This window comes from Myzus persicae, unplaced genomic scaffold (genome assembly GCF_001856785.1).
Source record: "Myzus persicae strain clone G006 unplaced genomic scaffold, MPER_G0061.0, whole genome shotgun sequence".
In the NCBI taxonomy this organism is placed as follows: Eukaryota; Metazoa; Arthropoda; class Insecta; order Hemiptera; family Aphididae; genus Myzus; species Myzus persicae.
The window spans coordinates 232,504-250,670 of NW_019103956.1; the positions used below are offsets into that span (position 1 = coordinate 232,504).

The window sequence follows — 18,167 nt, forward strand, 5'->3', positions numbered from 1 at the left end:
ATAAGATAATTGGATAACATTTGTATACCTATACAATAAGACTATATTGTCTATATTATAAAAAGCAAGTAAGTTGATGTCGCTCTGATGCACAGTAGGTTACAAGTGGGTAACTAAGGATGGTGTTAAAATTGAATTATATGATATCATCATTGTATACATACAACTGTTCTGAGCGAAATGTTACTTAATAATTAGTAATTTAGTATATTTGATGATATTATTGTGATTAAAGTAATTTATTTTCTTATTAAGTATTAATACCTACCTATGGTAGGTTAGGTAAAATTCTGTTTTTCCCAATCTTTTAATTTGACAACCCCCTAAAGTACCAACTAGATTCAAAGCATTGTCACTTAAATAGGTATTATTTAGTAACTCATGATGAATCCATTACATTTTAGCAAAACATTAAACAATGCCCATCGTACATTCGTATAATTTAATATATTATATTAAAATACTTATATTATAAGTTTTGATAAGTTTTATTCATAGGTAATTAGTAATAACTAATTAAAAATACTAAATTATTTCATTGCTAGAATTTACTGCTTTATTTATTTTATACTAGTTGTATAATAATCCGGGGATAGATGAAACCGAAATAGGGAATCCACCCGCGGATAGTTTAGTAATAACCAGTGGCTTGCCCAGGAAATTTCAATGTGTGTGTGTGTGTATGTGTGGAGGGGGGGGGGGTTGATGTTGTAGGTAATAATCAGGGTTGGAATTTTATATCATTCAGAATTACAAAACTATGCAAGTTTAAAACAACAAAATATGCAAAAATTGGAATTTTAAAACAAAGTTATAAGCACCAGTTAAGGCATGACAAGGAATAACTGAAACACGTTTAACCGAAAACACAGAAATATACTAGATACGAATAAACTAATCGAGTAGTCGACCGTATTAATAAGTATAGTATATATCTAATGTTTTCAACACTCGTTTTATGACAAAAAAAGAGCCCATCAAAACAATAAGCAAATAACAAAAGTTTAAAAACCCTAACGTAACGACACGAAATTATGTGTCGGTGCGTCCGCATAGTCGGTCTATTTTATTTAATCCATATTTACTTTTAAAATTAGACAATAATTAAAAACACGTTTATTAATTATTTAAATGTTATTTCATAAAATATAATCAGTTAAAAAAAAGAAAATCTAAAAAGGTCCAAAAATAGCACTATAAAATCTCAAGATACGCAAAATAAAATTTTTCAATAAAAATTTTTTGAATTATGAAACAAATTTTAAAGTTACTCTACTATCTTCGAGGATTGTACAAGAAATATGCAAATGCTATAAAATCCTAACCCAGAACCCTAGGAATACATTTAAATTAATCGTGGTGCTAGTGCAAATGACACGCATGAGTGGATTTGTGGGACAATGAGGGGGGGGGGGTATTACCCTTAACCTAACCCCCCTGGTAATAACTAATAACTTATTCGTAATAAGTATCTTTTTTTCCTTAAGTGAACCAATTTTGAGCAGAAATAAACAAATATACGGTTATTGATTTTAATATTTTTAAAAAAGGTAAACCATCCTAAAATAACTCTTTCAGTATATGATCTAATCATTCTCATAGTACAAACCTTCCTTTAATCTTCAAAATCTATCGAGAAGTTTTTGACTCAATAACCCATACTGCCTATTCATGCACTTTGCCTTATATATATATATACTTAATAGATATTACCCATGACATTTACTCTTATACTCTTATACGATCCGTCCTAGATTCCTAATAATATGTGAGCAAAATTGGGTGCCAATTGGTCAAAAATTAGATTTGATGATATAGGTAGCCCGATTAATAGTATTTGCATTATAGTCAACTACATATTATAATTTATCCATCTATTGTTTCTATTTTCAGCAAGGCTGGGCAAGTTAACTATTTTTTTACTCCTTAAGTTAATATAGAAAACGTGAGTTCATTTTAAAGTTAAAAGTTACAAGTTGATTAGAAAAAAGTAACTCGCCTTAGTAAAAAATAAGTTACTTTTTTTATAATAATTAATAATAAGAAAACTATGAAAAAAATAGAGTAATAACTATTAATTAATGATGATAAATGAATACATAAACGTATATGGTAAACTGGGCAAATTAATTACCTACATTTTTCTTTTCTCAATAATGGTTACCAATTTAACTGTTCGGTTTAGTGTTTAATATCTCAATACCTATACATAATATTATAAAGTATTATATTTTGTGAATATCCAGAATATTAAATTAAACTATCATTATAAACTATTATTTGTTACTTATAACTTCTTATATAATATACCTATACTTCTATACTTTATTTACTCGTTTCACATATTTTGTATACATTTGTACTTATTTATATACGTTATTTTGATCACTATTATAGAATCCAGAAATAGTGGGAACACTTTGATAGACGACGACAGTACAATTCAATAGGTGCCTATTCTAAATACAAATAACATTTAAATTTATATGATTAATATTTGATATTTTATTATTCTTTTTATAAAAAAAATAATGTATGTATTTAGAAAAGACACTTACTAAATTCTACTGTTGAAGTGTTTGCGCTATTGCTGTAAAATCTTTAACTTTTTAACTCGTTAATGCCCGTTTTGCTTTAATTACAATATTCTCAATTGTTGTTTGTCAACATCAGTCGAGTATTTTTTTAGTATATAAAGTTCGACTCTAATATATAATACTTACCGTAGCGTATTTTGGAATTTTTCATGGGGAGGACTCGTAATTTTCCTAACAAAATGTTGAGGGGTGCATTTGTAATCCCGTAAAAAAATGAGCTTCGTAATTTGTAAATGGTAGAGTGAGGTCCGGATCCCTTGGACCCTCCCCCGTAAATATTATCCTGTAGCTGTTTCTTAATTTTAAATTTAAATAGAAAAGCTTAATTAGCCTAAGTGACAAAATGAAAATATAATACAATACAGAAAATTATTCTTAACTATTTTATTGGCTTTAAATAATTGGAATCATTTAAATAAACAAAAAAAATATTCGATTTGCAGGAGCCTAAATAAATGCATGTGTAGGTTCGCCACCCTATAGCAACATACAGGGGTTGAGAAAGTAAAGTATTTCACAAAATAGGTATCCAAAATTTATTATTAGAAAATATCTAGCCACATAGGTAACTACGTACTGACGATAGGTGCTAATTTTAGATTGATTCCGAGTAGCTTAACAATATTTAAACCTACTAATTTAATTACTAATCAGGTTGGATCTTAATTGGGAAAGCATTTTTACTGCCCCAAAAGTTGATCGCAGACACAATAAAAAACACACGCATCATTGTAAAATCAATACATTCATCGTTCCGCTCAGAATCTAAAATCAATTAATATAAGCAATATTGGCTACTAGACGGGATTACGGGGCTCTGTGAACAATCACTTAACATTTAACTTATCAGTTAGGAATACAAACGCTATTTGACTTGTAGAAATATATTTCACGTTTAAATATTTTATTCGACCTTACAATTATAATTTCGTAAAGTATACTACAGCGTAAGCTGTTGGATATAACAACTATATAGTATTGGCTAGTTGCCATTTGCAGAATCCTTTTGCTGGAAATAGACAGTATGCTATTTCTTAAGATTTTTATAGTGCGAAATACCACAAACCATTAAACACCCACAGAAAAAACATTTTTATTTTCGATAATGATTATATTTATAAAATAAGTTAAATTATGATAAGATTAAGTTATGCAATTAATTAAACTTGAAATTTGATACATTCCTAAGTTGTTGTCTTTTTAATATTATTACTTAATTCATTCTATTGTTGAAATTTTTTTTTTTTGAAAAACCAAACATTGTTGGTTTTACTCTCTAACCTTCAATGGGGTAGGAACCTAACATAAGTCATAAGTTATGGCAGCGGTTCTCAATCGGGGGAATTTAGAGGCTGGGGGGGGGAATATAGTGATGACGGAATTACGAAAATAATTATGTTATTTTACAATGTGTAAAATTGAAATCACTATATTAGTTATCACTTATCAGACTATCGGACATCGATAACAATTATATATTAGGTATCACGATAGAGTCGATAGACTAAGACATTATTTATACTTAATGTTAATATTTTTGTTTTCATATTCAATACTTTTTTCTTATTTTTAATATTATTACTTCGTAAGTTGATTTATAACCCATTTTTAAAATAATGAAAATAATAAAAGTAAATAGTTGTATATTGTATAATATATAGTTATTTTGTATGTTTTATGTGTACCACTCACAAAAAAAAATTAGCCTTAAATCTAATTTAGGGGGGGGGGAATAGATTTTAGTAAATTTACAAGGGAGGCGTAGAATGAAAACGGTTGGGAACCGCTAAAGTTATAGCATACGACTTCTTACCCCTCTTCAGGTCAAATAGCGTTTTGTGTTATTTTCTAGATTTTATTAATTTAAACAATTAAATGAATATCAATGTTTTTGTTTAATATTTAAAAATAGTAAAAATGTCATTATAAAAAGTATACGTAACATTTCTTCCGTATAAGTACCTGTAAATTAACGGTTTAACTAAACTTAAGCTCTAACTAATCAATATAAGACGACCCCTACTAGTTACTGTACTTACTACATCATAAATAATTTCAAAAGGATCTGGCCATATGCTTGACCTTCGTTATCAATAATGCCAAGCTTAACTTCAATGTTGATAAAAAATATTTAAACATTTTCTTTTAAAAATGCAAACTGACATAAGACAATCGACCATTTACAGTTAAACTTTTTATAAGTCCTGGTCCCTACATTTTTTAAGGGTTTTGGTAAGAAGGTTCGACGGTTCTAACGAACGTAGACATTTTTTTAATATACCTCTACCAATAAATAATTTATCTCTCTTGAAAGTGTTTATATCCAACTACCCCATGTTCTCGTGTTGCTACAATTTGTTAATAATTCATTAATAAATAACTGATACACCACGCAAATTTGTTTTATAACGGTTCGATACTTCGATGTGGAACTCAAATATTCAGTATGTTTGTACTTACCTCATTTATTACCTAACTCGTCAATATTCATTTGTTATGTAAAATTGTATTTGATTACAATGAAAATTGTCTATATCTTGTAATAGATCTTTGTGGATGTTGGAAATAAATTCATTTGATGTTGAAATATGAACAATTAATGGTAAAAAAATATTGGTACAGATTTTTGTTAAGTATAACTATAAATACCTTTTGTAAGGGATTTAATATCCACTAATGATGAACGCCACTCGCTTTTGGCAGACTTGACATTATAATAATAGTTATAATATAAATTATAATTATGTATGTATATCATAGTAGTAATAGCAAACTATAGCCTGCATTTGCTCTTACTGCAAATCACTGTTCTATGATCAAAAATAAATAAATTAGGTAACTTGTTAGGTTAGTAATTCTGCGCTATACACGAACTTTCGATTTTGAGCTTTAGGTTATTGTCATTAAAATATAATAAAATAAATATATTTTAAGTTTTTAAATAAGCTTTGTTATGAATAAAAAAACATTTACAAAATATTATATTATATTGCATTTGATATTATGATAAGTATTTAATATTCATATGACAATCTAGTAACATTTTCTCAATTAATGTATTTTTGTGGTAATTAGTGGGAGAGGAAATAAATTATAAAAGAAAAATTAATCACCCAATCTATGAAATTCAAAAATGTAGTAAATTTTTTCTTTTTTCTGTACTAAGGTATAAGTATATATATTATAGAGTTTTATTTTTAAACAGTTATTGGAACGTAATTGTGATTTAATTGATACATTACATAATATTTATATAGGATTATACATATTTATACAAGTTCGTTTGTATTACATCGTATTTAAATTAAATAAATCTTGTCAAATAATAATTAACAAAATTAATAGATAGCAGGGGAACTGGTGTGCGATTATTTATTTTTAAATCGCGCTATTTTAAATACACGATTATAACGGAAGAGCTATGAAGACTACTTTTTATTTATTTATACATACAACGCTCACACTTGTTGTGACGATTTCCTGAAAATTCATCAGCAGTATATTTTTACACTGTCTGTTGTCAGGTCGAAATTCGGTCACCAGTGAAAAAAAGTTAACTATCACATTAAATATTCACTTTTTGTTTCAATTTCAGGATGAGAGATTGAAATTTGGTGACGATAAAGCTCTTTCGGAACACTTGAAATTACCGATTCAACGAATTAACGATTATCAATTACTACTCAAGGTTAGTTATTAAACTCTATACTTAACTTAATATAGCAATAAAAAAAAAACAGAATAATTTACACAATTCCTGCAACGATAAAATGAGACAAATAAAATACATAATGCAAAATCAATGAAAGAAAGTTTTTAGTACAATTACAACTTTAAAACATTTTCAGTGAATATAATATAGGTATGTTTTAATTATTTTCATTATTTCTTAATGAAAAATTGGATAAAAAATATTAAATACAGTTGTGCAAATAACATTTGTTTCCACATTAGATATAGTATTATTTATCTAATTTTAATCTTAAAATTTACTACTTAACTTGTATATTATTTTTGTGTTTATATACTGTTTTATATCTTAATAATATATGCAATAAACAATTAACATATTTCATTTTATTAGGAACTAGTGAAATACTCATTACTTATAGGAGAAGATACTACTGATTTAGAAAGAGCTTTGGAATTGATGCTATCAATTCCACACCGATTTACTGACACAAAATTTTTAACTAATATAGAAGGATTTCATGGCACTATACATAAACTGGGCCGATTATTAAAACACGTAAGTAGACTACGTCATTAATCGTCAAAGGTTTATAAATATCACCGAAGGTCAAATTTTGTATAGTCGGTGGTTCTTTCCTATAAATTTGCAACATGTGTTTTTGTGTGTTGTTTTATAATTGAATAGTGAATTGAAGGATTCATACCTCAAAAACATTTTAGAAAATGTTTATGTTTTATTGGAATACACTATACATTACACTATTATTACAAAATTATAGGGATGGTACTACGTACAAGACGCCGAAGATCCTAAGGGGCATCAGCGCTATTGTTTTTTATTCAAATCTAGAATCCTTGTCTGCAAAGTTCGTCGTATATCTGAAGATAAATCTGTCTTCGTACTAAAGGATATAATTAGAGTAATATAGTAGTTTTTAAAGAAAAATATATCAAATTATAAACCATATTATTTTTTCTCTTACAGTTACCTGAAGTTACCGTAAAAGCAGCTCCAGATAACAAGCGTGTATGGGTACTTCATCATAGGCTAGGTGAAGTTGGAAATTATCCTTTCACCTTTAGGGCTAATGAAGATTTGAGCCGGGATCAATGGATTACAGAAATTGAAGAACATAGAAACGATTTACGTAAGTATTGAATTCATTTTTTCAACGATAATTATATTCTAACTTTAATATGATGAATCAATTAATATTATACATACGTAATTTATATATTAAAACGGTATTTAATATAATGGGATTATCGGTTAAAAGGTGAAAAAGAAGATTTACAAGACCAATTTTGGGAGCGGGAATACGTTTCTATAACAGAAACTTCTAAATCTTCTATAACAGGTTCATAAAAATAAATTACGCGTATGCTTGATATGGTTTTAAGTAAATAATAGGTACAATTAAATAATATATTAAAAAGCTAAAATTTCTGAAAAAATTGCTTTTAACTTTGACGCATTAAAAATACGTATTACACTTGCTTTAAGCTATTAATTTAATATGAATATTAATACGCTGTACTTGCTTCTATTTTTATCGTAATGTTAATTTATAAGATTTTAGTTAATGATTTTATATTTTAGTGACAAATGTTGAACATAACAGTGACGATATCAAAGTACAAAAACAAAAGGATGAAGATCTATTTGAACCACTTAAAGGTATCGAGTTAGATATTTCTTCAGAAATTGAAGAAGGTTTAGATCCGATTGAAAGAAGATTAGCGCCCAAACCGTTGAAACACGTGGAGGAGCCAAAACGTCCACCACTTACACTACCACCTAAAGAACCAATATTTGAATGCACATCACCGCCTGAACCTAAGAAACGACCAGAACCAGAGAAAGTTGAAGGTTAGTCTATGTTGGAATTAAAATGTTATTACTCATATTTAACCCCAGTTGATACTTGAGAGCATTGCTTATGAGTTACTGCTTTCTCGCGTAACATAAAATAAAAATTAGTGTCATAATATACGTACTTTTCACACATATTTACATTCAAAAAATTCAATTTATTGAAGATTTCAAATTTTTAAGACATAACTGTATTTTCATACGATCGATAAATATTACGAAAAAAAATGTTCGTTTGTTATTTTTACACTTAATTTACATTTTTTGGATATAATATGAAATACTTACGAGATACCTTACTTTAAATTTTCAAACCTTATATTATACATTTTAAGCTACAAAATTATTTTGCCTATTTTTGAGATAATGATGAATTTTGTAAAAATTTGAACTTCAAATGCTAATAAATTATGCCTATGATTCCATAATATTTTTCAACTGCTGTTGTAACAACTTACGAGGAACTTTATATTACATTTTCAAGCTTTTTGACTGAACGAAAAATTTTTTATTGACAAAAAAAACTAAAAAAAAAAAATTAAAATTGAAAATATCTGTAAATTGCTCAAAGTGACTCAAAATATTTTGAAAAATCGAATTTGCTTAAGAATTTCAGTTTTTCCTTAGTTATTCCTCTAATTCTTTTGGAAACTATTGGGAGTTTTTACTTTTAGGCCCTTGAAGTACCAACTAGATTCATTTTTTCTACCTGCAAAAATGCTGAAGTATAAAATTGAAAATTTTTTACTGTCCCAAAAGGTGATGAAAAAAAAAAAAAATATAAAAATATAAGATATAAAACAAACATCATTATAAAATCAATATGTGCTAGCTTAACAAATATATTTGTAAAAATAATATCATACATACAAAGTAAAGTTTTAATAATATGTTATTAATATTTGTTTAGAACCCCCTGTTATTGAAATGCCTGTTCCACCTCAAGAAGTTATTGTTGAAAAGGAAATAAAAGAGGAAGTTCCACAAGTAGAACCGGTTCCAACGGAACCCCCTCCACCTGAAAGATCTCCTTCGCCAGCTGAAGAAGAAATAGAATCCGAACCATTAAAATATACTGAAGGTGTTTCAAAACCATACTTTCATGTCAATATTAAAGGAACTAGTCGTGGAGGTTTGTTACCACATATTTAATTAAATTATAAAATAAGTTCTCAAGTGTCTGTGTTTTTAATACAATTGATAAAACTCTATCGTTAAATGAAAAGGTGTTATTGAAGAGTATAATGAATGGTGGGACACTAAGGGTGAATTTAAATCTGGAAGATCAATGAATAATGAATCTTCTCTTGCAGGTGATAAACACGTGAGAGTAACGCAAATTTAAATTTGTTTTTAAATATGCTTTTATTTAACCAAAGCCAAAGTAGATTGAGAAATGTTTTTAAAATATCATATGGTGTTCATCAACAACATAATTGCTTATATACTACATAATGCTAAATTAAATATGTTGAATGTAAAATTAATTCCTAATAACTATTTTACTTATACTAGTCGGAGAAAATGCAACATTTGAATGTGAAATTGAGGGTGCTACGAATGTCACATGGTTGAAAAATAACCTGCCACTACCAAATACTATTGCTAACCGTACTACCATAACAGAAGATAAAGAAAACAATTTGTATAAATTACAATTAAATAAAGTAATTATGTCAGATTCGGGAACTTACACAGTTAAAGCTGAAAATAATATAGGAGAGTCTACAAGTACAGCACTCCTATTTGTTGAAAATCGTAAGTCAATCAGTATCTTTTTAAATTAAATATACATAAACTATACAACTTGAAAATTTTCAGTTTCAGCAGATGAAAAGAAAGCAAGAGCTAAAGCAAACGCCCCAATTTTCGCTGTCAAGCTTGCTGATACTCAGCTTTTAGAGAACACCCATGCTAGATTTATGATTGAGATCAAAGCAAATCCATTGCCTAAATTGAGATTGTAAATCACATTATTATTATATTGTATTTATTTAATGTATTTTAATTACTATTATATTTATTTAGTTTCAAAGGAGATAAAGAAATATCTGATAAAGATACAAGAATACAAATATTAGAAGTGAATAAAGAAAAAGGCCTCTATGAAATGGTTCTACCTAATGTAAAACCTGAAGATGCAGGAGAATATCGAGTGATTGCTAGTAATAAATACTCTGAAGAGTCAAGTTCTTGTCATGTTTCAGTTACAAGTATGCAGTTGTTTTATATAATAAATAAAGTTATATATTTGTACAAATATTTATTTTTGTTAAGATGAAAAAGACTTATGGGCTGGAATGCAACCAGTTATACCAGATGGTACTCCACATTTTACCTGGTTGAAAAATGGAAAGCCATTTAACCCAGAAGAACGGTTTAAAGTATTATTCAAAGACGATGAGGATTCATTAGCCTTAGTGTTCCAAAATGTAAAACCAGAAGATGCTGGTTTATATACTTGTATTGCATCTACTTGTCATGGAAAGATATCATGTAGTGCTGAGCTTAGCGTCCAAGGTATGACAAAATATAATACATCTTGCCATTTTATCGATACATTTAGCTTGAATTTGTAATCATTTTAGGTGTTGTGAAAGAACTAAATTTGCCTTATGCACCGAAAGTAACAACTGAAGTGAAAGAATTTGAAACGAAAATTCAAAGCACAGCTATCTTAGAGGCCAAAGTAATCGGTGATCCATTGCCAGATATAATTTGGTTTAAAAACGATGAAGAAATACAAGAAAATGAACGAATAAAAGTTATGTTTGAAGATGAGATTGCAGCAATCGTAATAAAAAATGTTGAGGTTGAAGATGAAGGAGAATATAAAGTCTTTGCCAAAAATGATTTAGGATCTGATACAGAAACTATCAACCTATTGATCAAAGCCGCTCCAAAATTCAGAAGAAATCTGATTGACTATGAAGGTGTCACTGGAAAAGATATAACATTAACAGTTGAGATTGAAGCATCGCCAAAACCAATAGTACAATGGTAAAATATTATACATAACTATAAAAAAAGTTTAATTTATATAAAAAAAAAATTATATTTTTTGTAGGTATAAAGATAGTAAAGTTATAAAGAAATCAAATAGAATAAAATATGTCACTGATGAAGTATCTGGAGTCTATACTTTAATTATTCAAGACTGTAAAATGGAAGATGTTGGTTTATACTCAGTAGTCGCATCTAATCAATTTAGTCAAATATCTGATGCTTGTCGAATTAATCTTCAAATGCCTCCCCAATTTATCGGTGCTTTAGCCAAAGAGGTTGAAACTTTGGAAGGTGATTATGTATCTTTGAGCGTTAGAGTAGAAGGAGACCCACCACCTCAAGTAAAATGGTAAAAACAATAATATGAAAGCATAAGAAACAAGAAGTACGAACTTATTTTATATTTTAGGTTCTTTGAAGACAAATTGTTAGTTGCCGATAAAACACACATCAAAATTAATGCTGTAGAAGATGTTCATACTCTTTTAATTAGTAATCTTACGAGGGAAGATTCAGGCAAATATACGTGTGAGATAAGTAACGAGTTTGGAAAAAATACAAGCGAAGGAAAATTGTTAGTCAAATGTCCACCAATTTTTGAAACGCCTTTAATTGATACAAAAGCAGTTGAAGGGGATACAAACGTAGAGTTCACTGTAAAATTGAATTCCTATCCTAAATCATCAATTCAATGGTAAAATAATGAAAATAAAAGCATGCAAATAAAATTATTTAATTGCTTATATTAATTTACTAGGTTCCGTGAGGAAGAAGAAATAACAGAAACAACTACTGAATTCACTTGTTTCGAAGATGGAGATAATTTCAAGTTAATAATAAAAGAAGCGAAAACTAAATTAGCAGGAACATATAAATGTAGAGCAACAAACGAAATTGGAACTTATGATTCAGAAGCCACCCTTACAGTTATGTGTAAGATAAAATAGAATTAACCTAAATCTTAGGTATTTTAATGGCATTTATATTTTTTAATTTAACAGCACAACCTACATTTAAGAAAGGATTAAGGGACATGGATGTAACGGAAGGAGGAATGCTTAAACTACAAGTGACTTGTTATGGAAGCCCTATTCCTGAAATTAAATGGTTTAAAGATGGCAAAGAAGTACGTAGTGATGCCCACATAAAAATATCAAAAGATAAAAAAAGGGTGGAGAATTTCAGTCTCACTGTCAATCTAGTAAAAGTAGAAGATGGGGGAGAATATGAAGTTAGAGCCACTAACGAAATGGGGACAGCTATTACTAAGAGTATAGTAAATATTCTAGGTAAGTAATTTGTCTAGATGTTTAAACAACAAGTATGAAACCTATTTTTTTATTAAAATTATTACATTTTGGATAAATGCAGAGCATGTGTTTTAAGCATGTTTTCATATATTAATTCAATCCATTGCAAACTAAACTTTTTTAATTTTTAATTTGAAATGTTAAAATGTTGCATGACCTTTAAACAACTTAGCAAAACATTCAACTGATTTCCAAGATGATGATAAAGAATCGGCTAAAAATAAAAATGAGGATATTGAAGAAAATGTAGATAAAAAAGAAAAAGGTTAGTTTATTTTCCTAAATATTTTGTGTAAATAGAAGCTATTTTACTTATATAGCTATTTACAAAATATGTGGGATTTTATAGAATAGAATTATATATGCTAAAAGCTTTAAGTTGTTATTAAATAATTGTGTAAACAAAATGACATACGGAAATGTTAAAGACAAAGTAATTACATTTATTAGTGACATTGCCAATCAAAATCAACCGAATGGAAAGCGCCAGAGAGAGATTAGTGGAAATAAATGTGGAAGAAGATAGAAAAATTGGTATTTCATCGATAACTAATATAGGTATGCAATTATTTACAGGAGTCAACAAGGGCATCTGTGGTGTTCATATTACCTTCATTAAATTAGGTTATTATAATTAACGCGTTACAGATGGTGATAGATCTATCAAAACCGAAGAAAGTCTAGTTATAATGAGCAGCCATTCAGGAGAATTTAGTTGTGTGGAAATGAGTTGGGAAGAATCTTCTACTAAATGTAAAAATTACTATGGAATTGTAGAGGAACCTAAGGATGAACGAATTATACCAATTAAAATAGACAGAAGTATATCAATTCACACAGCTTCAGATGAAGAAGAAGAACCGTTTTGGGTTGTTGAAAGCGTTAAAAAACATGAAGAAGTAAGAAATGAGATTAAAAAAATGAAAGAAAATAAAAAGTTTCAAGCTTCATTAGGCGATAGTTGCGATGATGAAGACGATAATTCTTTAATAGAATTACTTAAACGAGTACAAAAACAGAGAAATGATTTAGAAGATATATTGGAAAAGGAAAATCACAATACGAATAAATTTGAGGTGAATCGTACAGACAATATACTATCACGAAGCAATAGTATGTTAAGTGAATCATCTACACTAAAAGCAAGATCAGTTTCAAGGTTATCATCTTTAGAAGAGAATATAAAGATGGATGAAGTATCTGACAATTTGGTAAATGAATTAAATTTAAACAATTCAAATACTTGTACAAAAAACAAAAAATATGGCTCATCAATTTCGGAGAATATTTCAAAAGAACTTACTAGTAACACAATCCTTAATTCAGATGAACGGAAAAAAGGTGATTTGTCTGCTGATACACAAGGAAAAAAGTACGAACATTTGGATGAAAAATATTCAAAACACGGAGAAAGTGTTTTGAATAGTGCTGATAGAGATTCATTATCAAGACTGGCTTCAATAGAAGAAAATGATAACTCTTTATCGTCTCAGAAAAATATAAAAGAGTTTTCTGAAATATCAAAGAGGTTATCGTTGTCTAGATTGCCTTCTACTGAGTATACAAAACAGGATTTTACTCTAGAAAAAACTCTTTCACCTATTATTAAACAAGATGAATCAAATAAAGATTCAGTGGCAACATCATTCCCTCGATGTACAACAGAAGATTATGAAAATAAATTAACTACAATTAGTAATACACGGGACGATAAATTTAAACCAATATCAGAGAATAATGTGAATGGGTCGATTAATTTTTCTGGTAAGCACGATTTTCCAAACAATATAAACGATAAGCAAAACTATTCAAAAGCTTTAGACAATGATAATTCGAATGAATTCGATGAAGCTGACTTTCGTAGAAAATCATTAATACGACAATCTAGTATGATAAGTGATGCTCTGAGTGCGATGTGTACAGAAATCTCCGATGATAATAACTACAATAAACAAAAAAGACGTTCTATTAAAGAAGATAATATAAATTATAACTCTCCTTTAAAAGAAAAAACTGAAAACGATTTACCGACACCTTTGATTAAACCTGTAAGTGCTGAAAAATGTTCACCGTTTGATGAAGGTAAAATGACAGATTCTTCACTTAGAAAATCTAGCATTTCAAAGATCATGTATGGTGAAAATATCACTCAATTGGAAAATAATTTAACACCTAAATTAGATGTTAACGATGCATCCGAAATGAATAATGAGTCATTTGACACATTACCATCGAAAAAAAAATCTGAAATATCAAATACTGAACCATTGGCAAAATCCATACACTCGGAGTTAAATCAAAACAAATTAAATGATTTAACCACTAAAAAAATAGATTCTGATCTTTTAAATGGAACTTTGAATAATAACTCTCATATTAATTCAAATGATTTTATTCCTCATTCTACGTCAAATAATGAAAATGAAAGTTCATTGTTAGATAAAGAGAGTAATTTAAATAATGAGCAGCGCCCAATATCTGAATCTTTACAAAAAAATGATAAATTAGATATGATTTTACCTAAAGAATCTATTTCATCAATAAATAATGGAAATTCTGTGAACGATTTGGAACCTAATGATTCAACAAATACGTCATTGTTATTCAAAGGAGAAACAAGAGACACAAATAACTTACTAATTCCGATTAAGGAAAATGTTATCAATAAAGTAGACGATATGGTTAAACAACCTACTCCGAGCTTAACAGATAAAGAAAATGCTAATAAGTCACCACTTGGAACTCAACAAAAAGAAGATATTGAATGTAGAACAAGTAATAACAACATATCACCTGATGATTCTCTTTCAATAAATTTTGTTGATAATTCCAAAAATCTAGCGGAAGATTTACATCCTGATAATTCAAATCATCCCGCATTACAGAAAGAAATAAAAGATACCAACATTCTAAACATGCCATTAAAACAACATTTAATTAACAAAGAAAACGATTTAAATAACACCAAAACTACAAATACCCTGGTAAAAGTTGATAAAATATTTGAAGAGCATTCTCTAGATAATACAAATAAAGAAAATGAAAATTTATCAAAATTGAAAACCTTAAATACACCAAAAGAAGAAAACTATGATATGCCAAGAAGTGGAGTAAAACAAATTGGAGGTATACAAAATATCAGATGTTATAATAACGTCAGTGTTGTCTTTTATCTCTTGTTCGTTAAGAAATCGTCAATGTTCAGGTTATTTAAGCTACATATTGTGTTAAGATACTGTGCGCCTAATACTGCATTATTTTAACCCATTTTGTTTTTGATGTCTATTAATTCATGATAACCAATAACAATTTTTTTTGGTTTTTGTATTTGTAAATAATATGTCTAAAAATATTGTATGTATTTCCTAATATTTTGGTAAGTTTATTTCAAAAAAAAAGTTTTAAATAAAATTATAATTCATCTTGTTTGAAATCTTTAGTGCCTCCGAAGATTATATCTGGTATGGATGATGATGAAACTTATGAATCACTTACAAAAGTTTTTAATGTCAAAGCTCGCGGTGCTCCTAAACCAAAAGTTCAATGGTAAAAGTTTATTAATATAAATTCTACTAAAATGTATTGTTATTTTATGTATTTTTATACTTAAGGTTCAAAGATGGCAATGAATTATCAAATACTAGAAATATCCAAATTAATGATTCCGATGAAGATGAATCATTTAAATTAACTATTCAAGATTTAAGAGTGGCTGATTCTGGTTCATATTGCTGCAAGCTAACTAATGAAGTAGGGGAAGATATGAAATCAGCAAAACTTAACGTGCAAGATGTAGAGTTGCTCCGTGGTCCCAAAATAAGAAAACCACTAACTGATTTAGAAGTTAAAAAAGGTCAAAAGGTTGTGTGGTCGATAATGCTCATAGCTGATCCTATTCCTGACGTTGAATGGACTTGTGATGGCAAAAATGTCAATGCTGACTTTACTATTGATTCATCTGAAATAGCTAATGGCCTTAAGGAATGTACCTTTACAATGACGATTCCCACTTCTGAACTTAGTGATACCGGTGTTTACCGAGTAAAAGCAACAAATAAGTTTGATTCAGCAGAATGTAGCGCTCGTTTAGATATAGTCATGAAACCTGAAATAGAAGGATTCCATGACATCACTGTAATACCCTCAATGGAAGCGATATTTGAAGCAATTATTCATGCAGTACCTAAGCCCAAAATAGTGTGGACAGTAAATGGAAAAGATTTATCAGAACGAGAATTTGTTAACCTCACAAGTGAAGAATTAGATAAAGATATAACAAAGTTCAAGATAGTTATTGGAGATGTAAATCCAGAAGAGGAAGGTGAATATGTAGTTAAAGCTTGGAATAAAGTGGGTGAAACTACTGCCATAGCCAACCTTAAACTCCACAGTAAGTAAACTTAATTAAATTTATTTTATTAAAAAATAGTATTTTCAAATAAAATTCAATTTTAGCTGAGACGCCTTCATTTGTAAAATTAATGGAGGATCTAACAATACAAGAATATGAAGAAGTTCAGCTATCTGTACGAGTTAATGGAATTCCAAAACCTAAAATCACTTGGTAATATTCATTAAATTAAATATTTTATTGGAAATAATAACGTTTTTGCATAGGTTTAAGAATGGGGAAGTCGTAATACCTGACTTAAGAATCAGTATACATACAAACGAAGAAGGTCAAATTAAAAGTACCCTTACTATAGACCATTTCAGTGGTTTAGATATTGCAACCGTAAGATGATATTTTATTTGTTCAATTAGTTGTCAACTAACGTTAAATTTGTATTACAGTTCTCAGTTAAAGCTGTAAATATGATTGGTGAAGCTGAAACGTCATCTAATTTAACTATGGCAGAAATAATGCCGTCGTTTGTAAAACCTTTTGAACGGATAACAGAAGGTGTTGAAGGATCACCAATTGAAATTCAAACACAACTTATTGGAAGCCCTCGACCTCATGTTGCGTGGTATAAAGATGGCGAAGAGCTTAAAAATATAGAAGGAAATAATAAAGATGATGAACAGCAACATATTACTCTAGAAGCAAATCCAAATGGAACTATTTCGATGAAAATTGATAAAGTTGAACAAGGAGATTGTGGTGCATATAAAATAATAGCGACTAATAATTTTGGTACAAGTGCTACTAATACTGCATTGGTAGTAAATGGTAAGTTCATACAATGAATATATTGTTTAACATACAATTATGTTTTAACTTAAGATTAAACTATAATTTGATAGTTTGAAAAATAAATAAATTTGATGTCCAATGAAATTTGAAGTGCTATAATTGAATTATACAGGGCCGTTTTAGGGCATAGGCACTATAGACACTGTGCCCAGGGCCTACAAAAATTAAATGTATGGCTACGATTTTTCTGTAATATATATATTTTTTTAAGTTAATTAACTGTCTATAGATGTTAGCACAACATATAAAATATGTTCTATAACATTCCTCATTTATTTACTCTCAATGTTCGTTATCGTAATTCGTAATAATTACTTATTGAAAGCAGATTGGATAAACCATAAACCGATAAAATGCATACGGTATACGGGCAAACGACTGCGTATAAAGAACGAAACCACGATTACTGTTTAGAGTATTTTAGGAAATAGTATAAAAATAATATCGTTTACGTAATATAAATAATAATCATCTACCGTGGACACAATAAT

The 18,167-nt window shown here is 28.6% G+C and overlaps 1 protein-coding gene across 7 annotated transcripts in view; it reads left to right on the plus strand.

Moving 5' to 3' along the window:
- LOC111036844 (obscurin-like) overlaps positions 1–18,167 on the plus strand; it is a 60,748-nt gene that overhangs the window by 29,548 nt on the left and 13,033 nt on the right. For 3 of the 7 annotated variants that reach the window (XM_022319091.1, XM_022319088.1, XM_022319084.1), the window contains 25 exons: positions 6,193–6,285; positions 6,682–6,846; positions 7,070–7,210; positions 7,276–7,438; positions 7,568–7,648; positions 7,891–8,160; positions 9,074–9,295; positions 9,390–9,476; positions 9,679–9,921; positions 9,985–10,126; positions 10,192–10,376; positions 10,441–10,683; positions 10,752–11,163; positions 11,231–11,518; positions 11,579–11,863; positions 11,927–12,102; positions 12,171–12,458; positions 12,652–12,744; positions 12,930–13,037; positions 13,128–15,605; positions 15,920–16,025; positions 16,091–16,869; positions 16,935–17,043; positions 17,097–17,214; positions 17,274–17,652. In XM_022319091.1, the coding sequence (XP_022174783.1) occupies positions 6,193–6,285; positions 6,682–6,846; positions 7,070–7,210; positions 7,276–7,438; positions 7,568–7,648; positions 7,891–8,160; positions 9,074–9,295; positions 9,390–9,476; positions 9,679–9,921; positions 9,985–10,126; positions 10,192–10,376; positions 10,441–10,683; positions 10,752–11,163; positions 11,231–11,518; positions 11,579–11,863; positions 11,927–12,102; positions 12,171–12,458; positions 12,652–12,744; positions 12,930–13,037; positions 13,128–15,605; positions 15,920–16,025; positions 16,091–16,869; positions 16,935–17,043; positions 17,097–17,214; positions 17,274–17,652 (7,654 nt within the window). The remainder of the gene's footprint in view (positions 1–6,192; positions 6,286–6,681; positions 6,847–7,069; positions 7,211–7,275; positions 7,439–7,567; positions 7,649–7,890; positions 8,161–9,073; positions 9,296–9,389; positions 9,477–9,678; positions 9,922–9,984; positions 10,127–10,191; positions 10,377–10,440; positions 10,684–10,751; positions 11,164–11,230; positions 11,519–11,578; positions 11,864–11,926; positions 12,103–12,170; positions 12,459–12,651; positions 12,745–12,929; positions 13,038–13,127; positions 15,606–15,919; positions 16,026–16,090; positions 16,870–16,934; positions 17,044–17,096; positions 17,215–17,273; positions 17,653–18,167) is intronic. The other 4 variants (XM_022319087.1, XM_022319085.1, XM_022319089.1 and 1 more) reach the window with 4 other exon arrangements.